The sequence below is a fragment of the Ictalurus punctatus genome, chromosome 3 (genome assembly GCF_001660625.3).
Source record: "Ictalurus punctatus breed USDA103 chromosome 3, Coco_2.0, whole genome shotgun sequence".
NCBI lineage: Eukaryota > Metazoa > Chordata > Actinopteri > Siluriformes > Ictaluridae > Ictalurus > Ictalurus punctatus.
This window is the reverse complement of record NC_030418.2, coordinates 21,758,392-21,773,167: the sequence shown is the minus strand read 5'-3', so window position 1 is coordinate 21,773,167 and position 14,776 is coordinate 21,758,392. Positions and strand designations below refer to the sequence as shown.

Below are 14,776 nucleotides of genomic sequence, written 5' to 3'. Positions count from 1 at the left end.
ATAATTTGAAGTGGTAAAAAATGCCTACCATCACTGCGCGACGAGCTCAGCCTAGCGAGTTTAGTATAAATATAAGTTTATATATTTATACTGTATATGCAGGCTAAGATATATTTTATACATGATGTCATAGCGTGACAGTGAAAAAAAACTTTCAAGCCTCGTGAATTATTAAAAACTTTTTCATTTGGGTCATGTGTACAATGTACAATGTCATGTGATTTGTTTATTTATTTATTTATATTTTACGCGAGCGCGTTCAAATAAAGTTTTGTGAGCGAGTGAGTGTGTGATGACGTAGCGCTGGTTTGATTCTGTTTTGCGGGAAACAGCTGCAGGAACTTTTGGCTTCACGACAACTACAGAAATAAACTTTAGAATATCGGGATATTGGAAGCAAGCGATATTTATAAGTCTCTGTTTGCGTCAGTAAAGAGTAATAGGAGTAAAATTCGGAATGGAAGTGACTGAATTAGCTAGCCGGCTAGTTTAGCAGTAGCAGTGTACAGTAGTAGTGTTTAGCTTGCTAGCTTTTTTCTCAGGACTCGGTTATTCAGCCGAGCAATACCTGTGGGTTTTTGTTGTTGTTTGTTTATTTGTTTGTTGTTGTTTACACCATGTCTGAAAACTTGCTGAAAGAATGTCCTTTATTAGTTGCGCTGGATAAAGAGAAAACTATTTACGATGGTTTTATCTCAGTACAGGTAAGTCAAGCTAAAAACAAACAAATAAAAGTGACGCTTATGTACGTGTATCCAGCGCTATAGCACTGTGTGTGTTTGACAGGAAAGAGACTTCAGGTTAAGAATAACACTCCCTCCAGACCATCAGCTGAAGCAGGCAAAGTATAAAAATATATATTCCTTTAATTTAGTCTTATATAGTTTTAAAGTGCCCCAGAAATCCAAAGAGCTTTTCTCCATGTGTCTTAGTGTTATTTCTGAATATCAATATGACAACTACCAAGAAAAAAAAAAAGTTTTGGATATCTGTATTCATCTCTATTTATAATTACCTTTTTTTTTTGGTAGTTTGTCACTTCTGGAAGAAGGGAATATGTATGTATGTATATATGTATATGTATGTGTGTGTGTGTGTGTGTGTGTGTGTGTGTGTGTATGTATGTATGTATGTATGTATGTATGTATTCTGTACTAGTCATGTGTTTGTCCAATTAAGTGCTGTCTATGATGTATGAGGGGGGGGGGACCCAAAATTTACTGGAATTGTTAAAAAAAAAAAAAAAAAAAAAAGACATGTTATAAACCTTACAGCATTTCTCCTTTAATCCCCTTCAAAGTACTCTCCTTGTGATGCGATACACTCGTCCCAGCAGTTCTCCCATTCCTGAAAACATTTCCTGTAGTCATCTTTTGTCATCATGTCTAGAGCCTCTTTTGTTTTTTCTCTGGATTTCTGGGAAATCTGGGAACAAAAGCAAATCGCAAGGAGTGAGATCTGGCGAATACAGTTGATGTGAAGCGATAACCACATTGGTTGGTTAAAAACTCCCTGGTTGGCAACGCAGTGTGTGCAGGTGCGTTACCGTGGTGCAAAATCCTGTTCTGGGTGCACCACGTCTCCAGACGTCTTCTCCTGATGCTTTCACCTAGATACCTATGCACTTCAATGTAAAATTCTGGGAATTTTTTGACCCCCGCCCCGCACCCTCTATACATTACATGGACAAAAGTAGGTGGACACCTGACCATCACACCCATATGTGGGTCTTCCTAAAACTTGCCGCAAATTTAGAAGCACACAAATGTATAGGATGTCTCTGTGTGCTGTAGCATTACAGTTTCCCTTCACTGTAATTAAGAGGCTCAAACATGTTCAAGCATGACAGTGCCCCTGTGCACATATTGAGGTCCATGAAGACATGTTTAGCCAAGGTTGGAATGGAAGAACTTGAGTGGCCTGCACAGAGCACTGACCTCAACCCCACTGAATAACTTTGGGATGAACTGGAATGCAGAACGCACCCCAGGCCTCCTTACCCAACACCCTCTTGTCACTGAATGAGCACAAATCCCCACAGCTATACTCCGAAATGTAGTGGAAAGCCTTCTAAGGAGAGTGAAGGTTATTATAACAGCAATGGGGGACTAAATCTGGAATGGGATGTTCAGGTGTCTACAAACATTTGGCCAGGTCTTAGCTCAAAAGTAGTAGCTTGTTATAAGAAGGGTCATTTGTCTCTTCTATGTGGTTGGTAAAATTATATTACTTACTCTTATTGGTGGAGAAGCCCTGAAAGCACCTAAAGACAGAATGACATTCTTGATCCGTCTAAGGTAGCGAGACATTTCACCATTGAACAGCCCCAAGTTGGTAAAATACTCCTCTGAAAAGTGCAAACATGGATAAATTTCACCCTCTCCTAAATCAATAAACTGCAACCATTTTTTTCCTCAACCTAGTGATTCTTGGAAAAGGGACTAGTGTGTGGGAAGATGGCAAAAATACACAGATGAACCATGTTTGCGCCTAACAAGCTGCTACTGTTGAGCTAAGACATAGAAGTGTCAGATGACCCCATGGCTCTCTGTCATCATCGGTGCTGCTGACGGTCAGCCTCAGCTCAAACGTGCATGCATTACACCTCGTTGTCGCAGAAATTGTATTGCATCGTTATCGGCTGTTGTTTAAATCAGTCAAGCGCTTAAACACACCATGCAGAATCAAGTCAACTTGAGCTATTTCTTGGGCGCTTTAAGCAGCAGTTTTATCAGTAGGATTTTATGGAATAGTTGGTTATTAATGCTGCACTGTGGTTATTAATGCTGCTTTACAGGTTGCACTGTTGCTGGGAACTGAAAAGGCTGCTGAAAAACCATCAGCACATCCTAAAACAGGTTTGTAGAATCACAAGGCTTGACACTATTGTTAGATTTCCATCATTAGATCGATCAGTCGATGGTTTAATTACTTTCCAATATTCAGTCATTATTTCTGTATGTTCCAAGCCACTGATGAGCTGCATTTAGGCTCATATTATTCATAGGAAAGCTTTGAATATGCTTTCATTCATTAACACTGTGGAGTATGTGCATTAATCATATGCCAGCATTGGAGTTGTTGTTGGGTTGGAGCAATAATAATGATCGCTACTGATTTTTGTTCTGTCTATACAGAGGTTACAACATTCTTCAGATTTGGTCGGGTTTATTTTGGAGCTGAGGACCATATTGGTAATTTTATAGTTTCTACTTTAATTTGTCGTTTCTCTTTTGCTTGTTGTTTCATGTCTTTGCTACATGTTCATGTATCTCATGGTGAAAGCATGAATTTCTGTATAAACATACTGAGTTTTACCGTATTCTGAATGTTTCTTTGTTTTCATCACTTTTGATCAGGAAGTAGCAATGAAGAGCCAGCCAAGCTGGCAGTCCATCCCACCACCTCAGTACTATTCACAGCTCATCACGGAGATAGAGAGTTTAGGATGGGATAAGTATGACATGTTTACAACTTATTGTTTTGGATCCTGTTTTCATTTGGGTGTTTCATGCATTTTGTATGTTGGTAAGATTCTAACTCAATTTCTATCTGAGCCATGTGGACATTTTTGTGAGACTTTGCAGGGCTGTAAACTAAGGTCATTAAGTGTGCATATATTCTCTAAGTTTCTTTACTGTAGCAGTAAACAAAGAAATCACTCAGGCTTATCATTGCTAAGAACATGCATGTCCTTTGTCTCTTGCCACTCTTGTCTCTTGTTGATGCTTTTTAACATTTGGAGCTCAATCGTTATAACAAGGGCCAAATAACACCAGACGTGAAATGTTTTTAGACGAGCATTTCCGTATGCAAGAGCCCTGTAAGACACACATAAAATGCACCAAAATGCACCAAGTTTGTTTTAGGGTCACGCCATGAAAACTGCAGCCGTGACCTGAGGGTAAAATACCAGAAAAATGAACTTTGAAGAACACTCCCACTCTTATGCTGATATTCCCATCAGACATCATGGCAAATGGATCAAAAGATAACATCCATCCATCTTCAACTGCTTACTCCTTTTCAGGGTCACGGGGAACCTGGAGTCTATCCCAGGAAGCATTGGGCACAAGGTGGGGTACACCCTGGACAGAGTGCCAGTACATCGCAAGGCACAATCACATACACACTCGCACACCCATTCATACACTACAGATACTTTATACACACCAATCAGCCTACCATGCATGTCTTTGGACTGGGGGAGGAAACCGGAGTACCTGGAAGAAAACTCCAACTGGGCCCTGGCGGGAATCGAACCCCAGCCCTGGAGGTGTGAGGCAAACGTGCTAAGCCACTGTGCAGTTCAAAAGATAACATCTCCATTCAAATTCATGTAACAAGGACACAAAAATAACAATGAATTTGTCAATTAAAATTTTATTTTACAAAATAGGAAAACATTTGACAAGTCAATAAATAACATTGAAAACAAGTTTGAACATAATCTCTTGATCCATTAACTTGAATATGTCAAGTTAACTCTTTAGGTTATTTCTGATCCAGTCAAAAATAAGGATTCAGGACACTGAAGGTACAGAGTTCATCACTAGGAAGTTATGGTAACACCATACCTTAATGTGTGGATGATGCACATCATGCCTGAATGTGGGATCCAGTGGGAAGTTTGAATCTTGGGAATAAGGCTGTGGCTGTTTCGAGTGTAACATACCCAAAACAGGACACAGTAAAACTATAAAATGTTGATTTTATCTATAATCTTAAGTTCTGGTCATTTTCTTCTGTTTTTTTTTAAATACCATAAATTGTGTTTGACTGACAGAAATGTTGTCGTTACTAATGGAAACCTTGTTTTTATTAAAACAGTTTGACTGTAACCCATGCAGACACCAGCAGTTACATTCGCAATGACTTTTAAAAGACCTTGCACCCGAAATGGGCTGTGACCCTGAACAAGCATTCCCATAGATGGCCATTAAGTAGCCTTTGTACTAAAATAGGAAAACTTTTATTTCAGGAAAGGGTAGGAATTAAAGTAAAAAATAATTGCCTTATTAGGTAAGGGAAGAAATGGCACAATTTCCAACGCTCATTAATGGGGGGGAATTTAGAAAGACTGTTTTTACAGTAGTTAGGAACAGGATGACTGAACTGATCTTATGTATATCTCAAGGTGTAACACCTTACATTAGTCATGATATTTAACAATATTCACTGCAATGTTAAATTTTACTGGCAGTGATTTATGTACATTTGAATGGCTACAGTTTTCATGGAGAGACAGTTTACACTTTACTCTACAAGTCCTTAAAAATGCACTGAAACCTCACACTTGTACCATTTCTACAACGTGAACTTTATTACAATCAGAATATATAAGGATTGGTGGCACGGTGATGCACCAGGCTGCGTGGCCACCTCACAGCTCCAGGGTTTCACATGTCCTCGCTGTGTGTCTTTCCCCGGGTTCTCTGGTTTCCTTCCACCTCCCAAAAACATTCATTCATGTCACATTTTTAATTGAACTGTATGGTAAATGCAGCTGGTCCAATGTCAACACTCCACATGCCTGACATGACTTACAGATTTTGCTGTAGGTTTGGGCATTGTTTTTCTTTATAAAAATGAAACGGAATGGGTGCAATGCAGATTAGACGTATGGCCACTATACACTTACGCAGCGTTTCCAGAGTGAATTCAAGGAAATACTTCTCCAGGATGAAAATGTTGAGTAGGACTGAAGTCTAGACCGATTCAGTATGTTTTTCTTTGCTCTATTTAGCTCACAGATGAGATTGACATCTGTGTTTTAACCACCCGCCTTTAAAATTGTAGTGAAATGCAGACTCCGTAATGGTGTAATATGCAAATTAGCTCATTATGTTTGACCACCAACTTCTTTGGTGTTTTTTGTTGTTGTTGTTTGCAAATCATGATTTATGCATCAACAATCGCAAATTTCCATGCTGTTTTTTTTCATCGGTTATGTACAAGGTGTATTACGATGACATGCAGCAGGTAGTTTTGGTTGTTAAACATGGCTTGGAGAGACTGCTGCATTCACACTAGTGGCTAAAATGCATTTCTGAACTCCTGAAGTGTTTTTAGTATTTAAAACCTTTTTAATTTTTTTAATGTTGATAAGCCCTAAACGGGATAGAATACTGAAACACAAAATGCATGAAACAACTGCATGAAAACAGCGGCTTATCCTGAATCCTACCCTAAGTACTCTGATATTTAAAACATTTTTCTGTTTCATTTTCTTTTATTGAAATATCCTGATTGGAGCTTTAGAGCATATACATTGTTGGCCTCTAAGATCTTTATCTACATGATGCAGCAGTGTACTTCAGCTGCGTAGTTCGCCCTACACGGAGGCCGTTTGTGGCTTGTAGACCACGTATCATACTTTGATTCTTTCTGTTAACGGTCAGAGATGTAATTATGATATTAGTAAATGCAAATTGGTATATTTGGGAGCCCACATTTAAGCTTAATGGGGAACTGTAGAAGTTATAAGAGAGAGATGAGACAAGGTGCACATTTCCATTTTTCACTGCTGAATTGTGGTCAGAAGTATTACACAGAAGCACTATCTGTAAATGTACTTGAGATTAATTAAGATCCTTAATTTGTATTAGTGGTTATAGCCTCAAGTCTGACATGGTAGTGAACTCTGATTGGTTTAGGCAAGGGGGGTATGCTGCAGAACCTGGTCATTTTAATGAGTTTTAGTTGCCTTGAAGAAGGCATATTTAGTGTTAATTGCTGTAAAGATGGGGGTCACTTTTTTTACTCTGGTCTTATCCTCAAAAATAGCTTAAAAGTGTCAGGCTTTAAGAAAAATGATAACTCATTTGATCACTACTCAGCTAGATGTATTAAAAGCTGCAGTGTAGGGTATGCAGTAAGGTGTGTCGCTTTTTTTCTGACACAGAAAAAGGCTCTTCATTATTTTAGTTATTTATTTTGGTTGAGTTTGCATCTGCGTTTATATTTTATTTTTATTTATTTATTTATTTTGAGGACAGTCTTTGCACCAGGACCTTGGTGGGAAGTTGTCATAGCTTGCACATATACAAAGGATATAATCTGAGCCTCTCTCTTTAGTCTTTTAACACCCCACCAGGATAATGACACCTGAAAATGCTTCCTATTGGCTATCCCTCCTGCCTTCTAGATCAAGCTGGCACTTTGTATTTTAAAAGCACATGATCTCTGGTGGCACCTCCCTAAGAACGGAATACCATTCACTATTTTTAGCACCTGGCTCCAAAAATCCTGGATCCTTGACAATATTACAGCTTATAGTTTTACTTTATATATCTTTCATCCAAATGTTTTATACTGTTGTATCTTCGTCCATGTTGGCCTGTTTGTATGCATACACACCAAATGTTCCCTCCAACGTTTATGAGCGCCGCTGATTTTGTAGTTGCAAATGTAATGTTCTCATCAATCCTCCCAGCAAGACATCAAGCTGTCAAGCTGTTTCAATCATCTGAAGTGAATGCCAGCATGCCCTGATACTTCACTCAGTGGAATGCAGAACGGCATACTGGCTTGGAAAAAGGTCTTCTGTTTGTTGGAAATGAACGAAGCGTATGTTTTGAGGCATCCGTTCGTGTAACTGAATGTGATCTTTATCCCATTGCTTGATGGAGTGTAAAGGAAGGTGCCTAAGAATGAGAAACAAGACTATTCATAAAATGAAGGAATTCTGATTACATAGTATTACAAGATGAGAATACTGATTAGAGGTATAGTTAGTGAATGAAGTTGTCATAAAGATAGGATTCTTTTTGAGGGAATCGTGAAATAACTGCTGGTTCTGTGCTGTGATGAGGAGAATTAAGTAGACTAAGATGTTCTATATTTGAGTTTGTGTAAAGCTCAAATTTTAGTAAAAGAAACACTATCACAGTTTCTGCTCTGTAATTCCTTTTATCAGTGAACCTTTTATAGAAGACCTGCACATGGTAACAAATTCAAACAAAAACCAACATAAGGTGTATTGAGCCACCAGAGTTTCTTTAATGTCTGTTAGAGTTTCTGGAAGCCCTGCAGTCACAGGATGAACACCGTTCTTCCACAAGATCTTCCCTCATTTGATGTTTTGATGGTGATGGAGAACTCCAATTGGGTTGGGATCTGGTGACTGTGCATGCCATAGCATATGATTTCCATCATTTCCATACTCATTAATCATTCAGTGAGCCTCTGTGGATGGGACTGGAGTGATCCTGGATATGACCGCTCCCATCAGGATAGAAATGTTTCATAATAGGATAAATGTGATCAGTCATGGACCTAAACCATGCCAGCAAAAATCCCTGCAGAGCATAACAGCGCCACCAGTTTTTCTCTTTACTTTTCCACCTGTCTGTAATTATTTTATAAATTAAGGAAAGAGATGTATCTGCATGAGGCCTGTTCAAGGATACATTTATTATTCTATCTTATGCAAAAGGTAACATATTACATAATAGACCACTTTTCAGACAAAACATTAATGCTGTCAAGTATTCAAGTATGTTGTCAAGGCTCCAGAAGAACTGTGGTAGATTCTCCAGCATGCTTGGAAAAACGTCCCCACCAATATGCACATAAAACGGCACAAAATGTACTGATACATTTTTAAAGACGAAGGGTTGTCACTAAATATGTTTTAATTAGTGCTGTTTACTGCTCTTTTTAAATCTAAAAAGAAACTGCATTATTTCTGAAGGTATCTTTGTTTGACATGTGCCAACACTTCTGCATGTGTTTAATTTACAAATTATTTGATTCTAAGTTGAACTAGGTTTGCTTTTTTTTTTATTTATTATTTTTTTTTAAACTGATTGATACATGTGGCCATATGAGTATTCCCACTCGCACTTACTGTTATTGTCTTATATTGCAGGCTGATATTCATCGACACTGACTTCCACACTCTTAAGTTGAAGGCAGAGGACTCCTCTCATCGTCAGCATGTCTTTACAGTCAAGCTTAAATCAAAGGTGAGGCTGCGGCGCAAGCTTGTCTTTCAAAACCTAGATCACATGCATTTCTTCTTTACATGTATTTCCTAAATCTTGGTTTAATTGATGGGTTTGTTTGAGAATGAAACTTTTGAAGTGTAAGCTACATCCACCAGGTGACATAAACCTAGATTGAGATAGGGCTGGGCGGTACAGCAAAAAATGTATCAGGATATAATGTTTCATACAATTCGGTTTAATTATTATAATTATTGATACATTTAATCTTTTTTAAACATATATATATATATATATATATATATATATAACCACTGTATTTTTTAAAATTTACCCACTTTATAAAGACAAACAACAAATCATTTTAGTTTTAAGTCAAAAATAGAGTTTAAACAAATATCTTCAATTATATATTGTATGAAGATTAAATAAATAAGTGTTAAAGAAACTCTTGAACTTAATAAATAAAATGTTACAAAATGTGTGCAATGTAAAAGTTTAAATGTAATACAATCAAGGCAAAGTTTAAGGGAGATTCCTGTGACTCCTGGTGCTCTGGTTTGTGCTCAGCCTGTCAGCATAGTTAGCCTAGCCTCGTATAAAACTTACACTTTGACACTTACTACAGAAGAACACTGTACTGAGGTTTTCGTCTGATGAGTCGAGCTCCTGCTCTGAGGAAACTCACTGTCTTCCCCAAAGCTGACATTTTAACAGAAAACACAAAAAGCAGCATAATGTCACCTTTCTTCCTCACCCGCTGGTCAGAGTCACACGCAGTGTACATGTGGAGCACTGCGCATGCGCACTAAAAGTCTCTCACAGCTTCTCTGTACTTGGCCCAGGATGTTTTTTTTGCAAAGCTTACAAACAACTGTGTGCTGATGTTGGTCAGACAAAAAGAAGCCCCAAAAAAAAGCAGGAATCTCCTCAGCAGGAACTCCTTCGCGTGTCTTCTAATGTCACGTGGCGATGGCACAACCAAACCCCACAGATACGCATCTTGTTATTGGCTGTTTGCTTGTCACTCATAGCACACTCCTTTACCAAGGCATATGATCGGTTGTTTATGGTCCAGGCAGGGCACATGCTTGAAAGTTGTTCATGCAACCAAACTTTATGTCTGTTTACATTTTATCGAGCGTTATACCGAACATTTTTTCTATCGTTACGGATAAAGTTGTACCGTCAATAAATACTGATACTGTTTTATCGCCCAGCCCTAGACTGAATTATAGTAGTGGTTTGTTTTTGTTGTTGTTTCTATATGTTAATTTTTGGTTACATTTATGTGATGTCCTGTGACAGTAAGACATTTTGCAGATCTGAAAATTTAGATAAGAACTAGCCCTAGCGGAGATAGGATAAGGTAAGACGTGCAGAGGGAGAGATAAGGCCATACATGATCTCTATAAAATGATTACAGGGGCCACAGCAGAAGCAGAAAATTGAGCTGTGCGAGAGCTACAAAATAGCATTTCACTGAGAGAAGTAGTGGCCATGGCAGCTCAGGATTTGGAGCGATAGTGGGTCAGAAATGCCAGCGGCGGGTCGCTGGCACCGTGCAGGGTCTTGATGAGATTCAGCAGGGCGTGAGGAACGCTCCATGCCCACCTGCCTACTGAGGGTTAAAAATAGCAGCGATGCCCCTGCCTCACATATGCTCACCCTCCCAGGGGAAGGCGTCTCTCTGTCAGGACCTCCAGAAGTTGTACCTCCCCATGACGCTATGCTGCTGACATGGACACAGTTAGATAACCTCAAGTTTAACTTGAATGGCGAGGGAGTTGTATGAAAGTAGTAATGGGAAATTACGATCGTTTTGCAACACATTCAACCAAGTGGTTTATACAGTTTATAATTTCTTGAGTTTGTAAAGTAAATTTCAAGTACTTACAGTATTTCTTATTTTGGGTGACTAAGAAAATTTCAATGCCAAATGTGTGTTCTTTCAAATTTTTACTACATTACTTTCTGCATTATAGGCTCTTCCATAGAGGAACGCTATTTCTAGTAGAAATTTCATCGGGTCTAGGATCCTGCATGACCCTAGAAAAAAGTTACGGGAGTGGGCAATCATGTGGGCGGGAGCAGGCAGAAGATATAAAGCTCAAGAGACAAGAAAGCCATTAATATGGGAGTGTATTGAATATGGCTGGTTGATCACATGGTGCAGCATGCCATGTTTACATTCATTCATCCTAAGTAAATACTTCCTAGTCAGAGTCACTGCAGTTTAAGTCAGTGGTCCTTAGAGTCGGATTTAGTTAGTGTTAGTTTTTGTTAGTAATTCATAACCCACCACTATCAGACTTATTGTATTTAAGACCAAGTTCTTTTAATTATTAGTCATTAACTGGTCAATTGGGTTCAATACAAACCTCAGTAATGCAAATGTACAGTACTATGCAAAGGTCTTAGGCACATGCAAAGAAATGCTGGAGAGCAAATATGCGATTTCCCCTCACGCAAGTGCTGGAGCTCGTAGTGCCCTCTTTTAGTGACACTGACTTTGTGCGTTTGTTATGATTTCTGTCCTGTCGCTGCCCCCTTGTGTGTCATCATTAGTCTCAGCTATTCTTTTTCACCTTTAATTACGTTTGTCATTTTAACCCTTCGTGTCCCATTGTCCGACGCAAAGTATTGCATGAGTTTTCTGTGTACTAAGCCTTTGTTCATAGTTTTGATCCTGTTCTCGGTCCCGTTGTTTGATTCTTGTTTGTGCCCATTTGCCGATTGCCTGACCTTTTGCCTGTTTTTGACCACGCTGTTGTCTCACGTTTTGGATTTGTCTGCCTCTCTTCAATAAAACTCTCTTCAATAAACCTTTCAATATATGTAAAAGCTTTTTTAAAAATTGACTGGCGTTTTACTGGCATATTTTATGTCGTAGAATAAACGTGAAAATATTTTGAGCTTGTGTTCACCACAGACCTTATTTCAGGCTTTTAACCAAAAGCACATAAAAACAAAAACTGGAGATGCACCGATGTATCGGCCGATGAGCAGTATCAGTCGATAAAGGCTATTTTCGATGATCAGGGCTGATTATATCAAAAGAGCAGGAATTCGTGCTGTGTGTGTGTGTGTGTATAGTTTGTAATCTCTGCAATGCTAAAATTTTACACCAAAAGTGAGCCTCAGTGAAACGGGAGTTTCGGCGTAGAGTATACATTTTTTCCCACGCTACTCACATGCTGTTCACGCTGAATTAAAGCACCGGTACACGGTTGAAAGTTTTAAATGAAGATGGGTTGACAAAAAAGTATATATTGCACAGAAAAATATATTTCTAGAGTAGTATGTTTCATATCCAGTTCATGTTAATGAGTTAATAGCATCAAAAAAAGTTTATATTAAGCCTATATATTACCAGTTTGATGTCGGTGATGAAGTAGAAATTTTTTTGTGGTGAGTGAATGTGAGACTAACAGGAGGTTTTTTTAGATTTCAGTCAGTGTTAATATGAATTAAAAACATTCAATGAGTTAAGAAATCTTACTTTAATCTGTGTTAATGTTAATTTGAGTAATGTGTTTTCTGTTTATGAGACCAGTTACTGTGAAATAACTTGTTGAAATGGAGAGAATAAAGTTTTTTTATTTGCATTTCCTTCAGAATTGTGCAATTAATTAGTAATTTAAAAGAAGGCATAAAAGGCAGAACTATCGGTATTGGACGATATCACTGAATAATCGGTTATCGGTATCAGCTGAGAAATTTAGTATCGGTGCATCTCTTAAAAAAAAAAATAGACTTCAGCTAACTCGTTTTTGGGTTTTGGCATTATAAAATGACGTCATCCCTGTGCCACTCTATGGTGACTGGCTGCAAGTTTAGGAAGCGCTTGGTTTGATATTCAGTGGAGTTTTCTATGAGCGGAGGACGAACTTTAAACGTCAATATCGCAGTCGATCATGTTCATGTAATTGTGGGCAGTCAAAATAGTAATCAAGATCAATATTTAATTCATTGTGCAACCCTACTAAGACCTTTGCACAGTACTCTAAGTCAGCCTATACATCTGCATCTATCTATAATATCTACTTTGAAATTTCAGGAATAGAAAAAAACATTGTAGCACTAATAAATAGACAAACATTATTGTATACATTTCCATAATGGATAGTGGAGTCTATTATTTAAATAGTGGAGTGTAGTTTACAGGTAAAGTGGTCTCTAACTACACAATGTTTGAGAAATCCTGTATATAATTACTGTATATATTGATTTATATTTTGGGAAATAGAACAAAATAAGTTCATTTGAAAATATCGTGAGCAGGTGTCAACGAAAATAATAACCGTAGGTGTAGGTGCAGTAATCAAACTTTCTGTAGGTGGGAGTGGAGTTTAAAAACAAAACGCTCCTACATTACCTCTAATTTATAACTTTAGTGACTGTCAATCACCTATTAAAGAGTAATGTTATTTCCCTACGTTCTGGTCTTCTCAGTACCCAGCAGAAGCTCCAGAATGCTCCGCGGACCTGCCTATCCCACTGGTCATTACGTGGACCCCACAGGTATAATGTTTGTGTACACACAGGTTCCTAAAAATGCATTGTTTTATTTATTTGATGTGTGAGGTACTGGCACTGCAGCTTATCCACACCCCTCTGAATTCTGCTTAGATTTTTTTAATTGGCCTCTTTTTACTCAAGAATGCAAGCACAATGATGCTAATTCCTTCAAGGTTGGCAGTTGAAGACATGTTTGTGTTGATGAAGAAAGTGTTTTTGTATGGCAATGTTGCTTTTTTTCATGGAGTTTACAGCTCTCTGAGGCTTCAGGTTTGCCAGATGAACTGAGAGGACAGTGATGAGACTGTGATAAAGGAAAAAACACTAATAAGACACAACTACTAAGTCTCTAAAAGTAGAGAAGTTTGCAACAATGTGCATAAAACTAAGGAAGAAATGGATCACAGTCATATTTCATTATCAGGCAGCATATGAGAATATTCTACAGTTAATGTAGTGTAAAGTAGTGTTGAAGGTGAGAGAGTTTACTAGCTGGATCCATATGTAGCATGGCAGTAGTACATGGCACTCTGATGATGAAGGCCAGCTCAGCACCTTCTGCTTCCCCCTGCACTGCTGGGATGCTGATGTCTTGAAGCATCTTCTACGTTCCAAGAAAACTCTGCCCCCCTACCTTTCCAGCTGATTTAAATGAATAATTACACTGCATGTCATTGCAAGGCCATAATGCATGTTTGCATATGATGGATCTACAGCCCTGATAAGAGGCTTTTGCTCTTCTGGGCTCTCTGTAAGATGGCACATGCAGCAGTGCAGGTGTGGCTCTGCAGGAACACAGCTCAGTCAGTCACCCAGCCAGCGTCCTGTGGACTCGTTCATCAAACTCATCAAGCCTGAGTGCACACGAAATGTGCCGTTATTGTGCATATGGTAATAAAGCCTGATATTAAAAGTGAAGCTTGTGATATTGCTTCAAATCTTAGGCCATGCATACACACTTTTCCTTTTCTTTCCTCTAGAACAGATTAATCTAGTACACCCTTCAGTTATTAACACACATATACGGCAAATATTAAACAGTATGTTTAGGTCAATTTTGTGTTTATCCCTTAGTAGTTCAAATTCTAAGTGCTTACACCGAGCACATGAGTTGGAACTAAGGAAGGAAAATATACCCAAGCTGTGACACATAAAATAACTTAATTGGCCACTACTAAGAACATGGAGATTGACAAGATTACATAATTACCGTGTGGATTTGCTACTATCCATAAAGCTTAATCATCAAACACTGTGCTGACTGCTTATTTAAAAACATACCATTAGGATCGCTATGGCATAATTTA

General features: G+C 38.3%; 1 protein-coding gene across 2 annotated transcripts in view; it reads left to right on the top strand.

Moving 5' to 3' along the window:
* Positions 1–274: 274 nt before the first annotated feature.
* The window catches only part of fancl (FA complementation group L), a 26,192-nt gene continuing 11,690 nt past the window's right edge, over positions 275–14,776 (top strand). Inside the window, exons 1-7 of one of the 2 annotated variants that reach the window (XM_017464607.3) lie at positions 275–704; positions 787–845; positions 2,798–2,858; positions 3,138–3,194; positions 3,360–3,457; positions 8,873–8,969; positions 13,404–13,472. In XM_017464607.3, coding sequence (XP_017320096.1) covers positions 618–704; positions 787–845; positions 2,798–2,858; positions 3,138–3,194; positions 3,360–3,457; positions 8,873–8,969; positions 13,404–13,472 — 528 coding nt within the window. In that variant the 5' untranslated portion in view covers positions 275–617. The remainder of the gene's footprint in view (positions 705–786; positions 846–2,797; positions 2,859–3,137; positions 3,195–3,359; positions 3,458–8,872; positions 8,970–13,403; positions 13,473–14,776) is intronic. The other variant, XM_017464608.3, reaches the window with a different exon arrangement.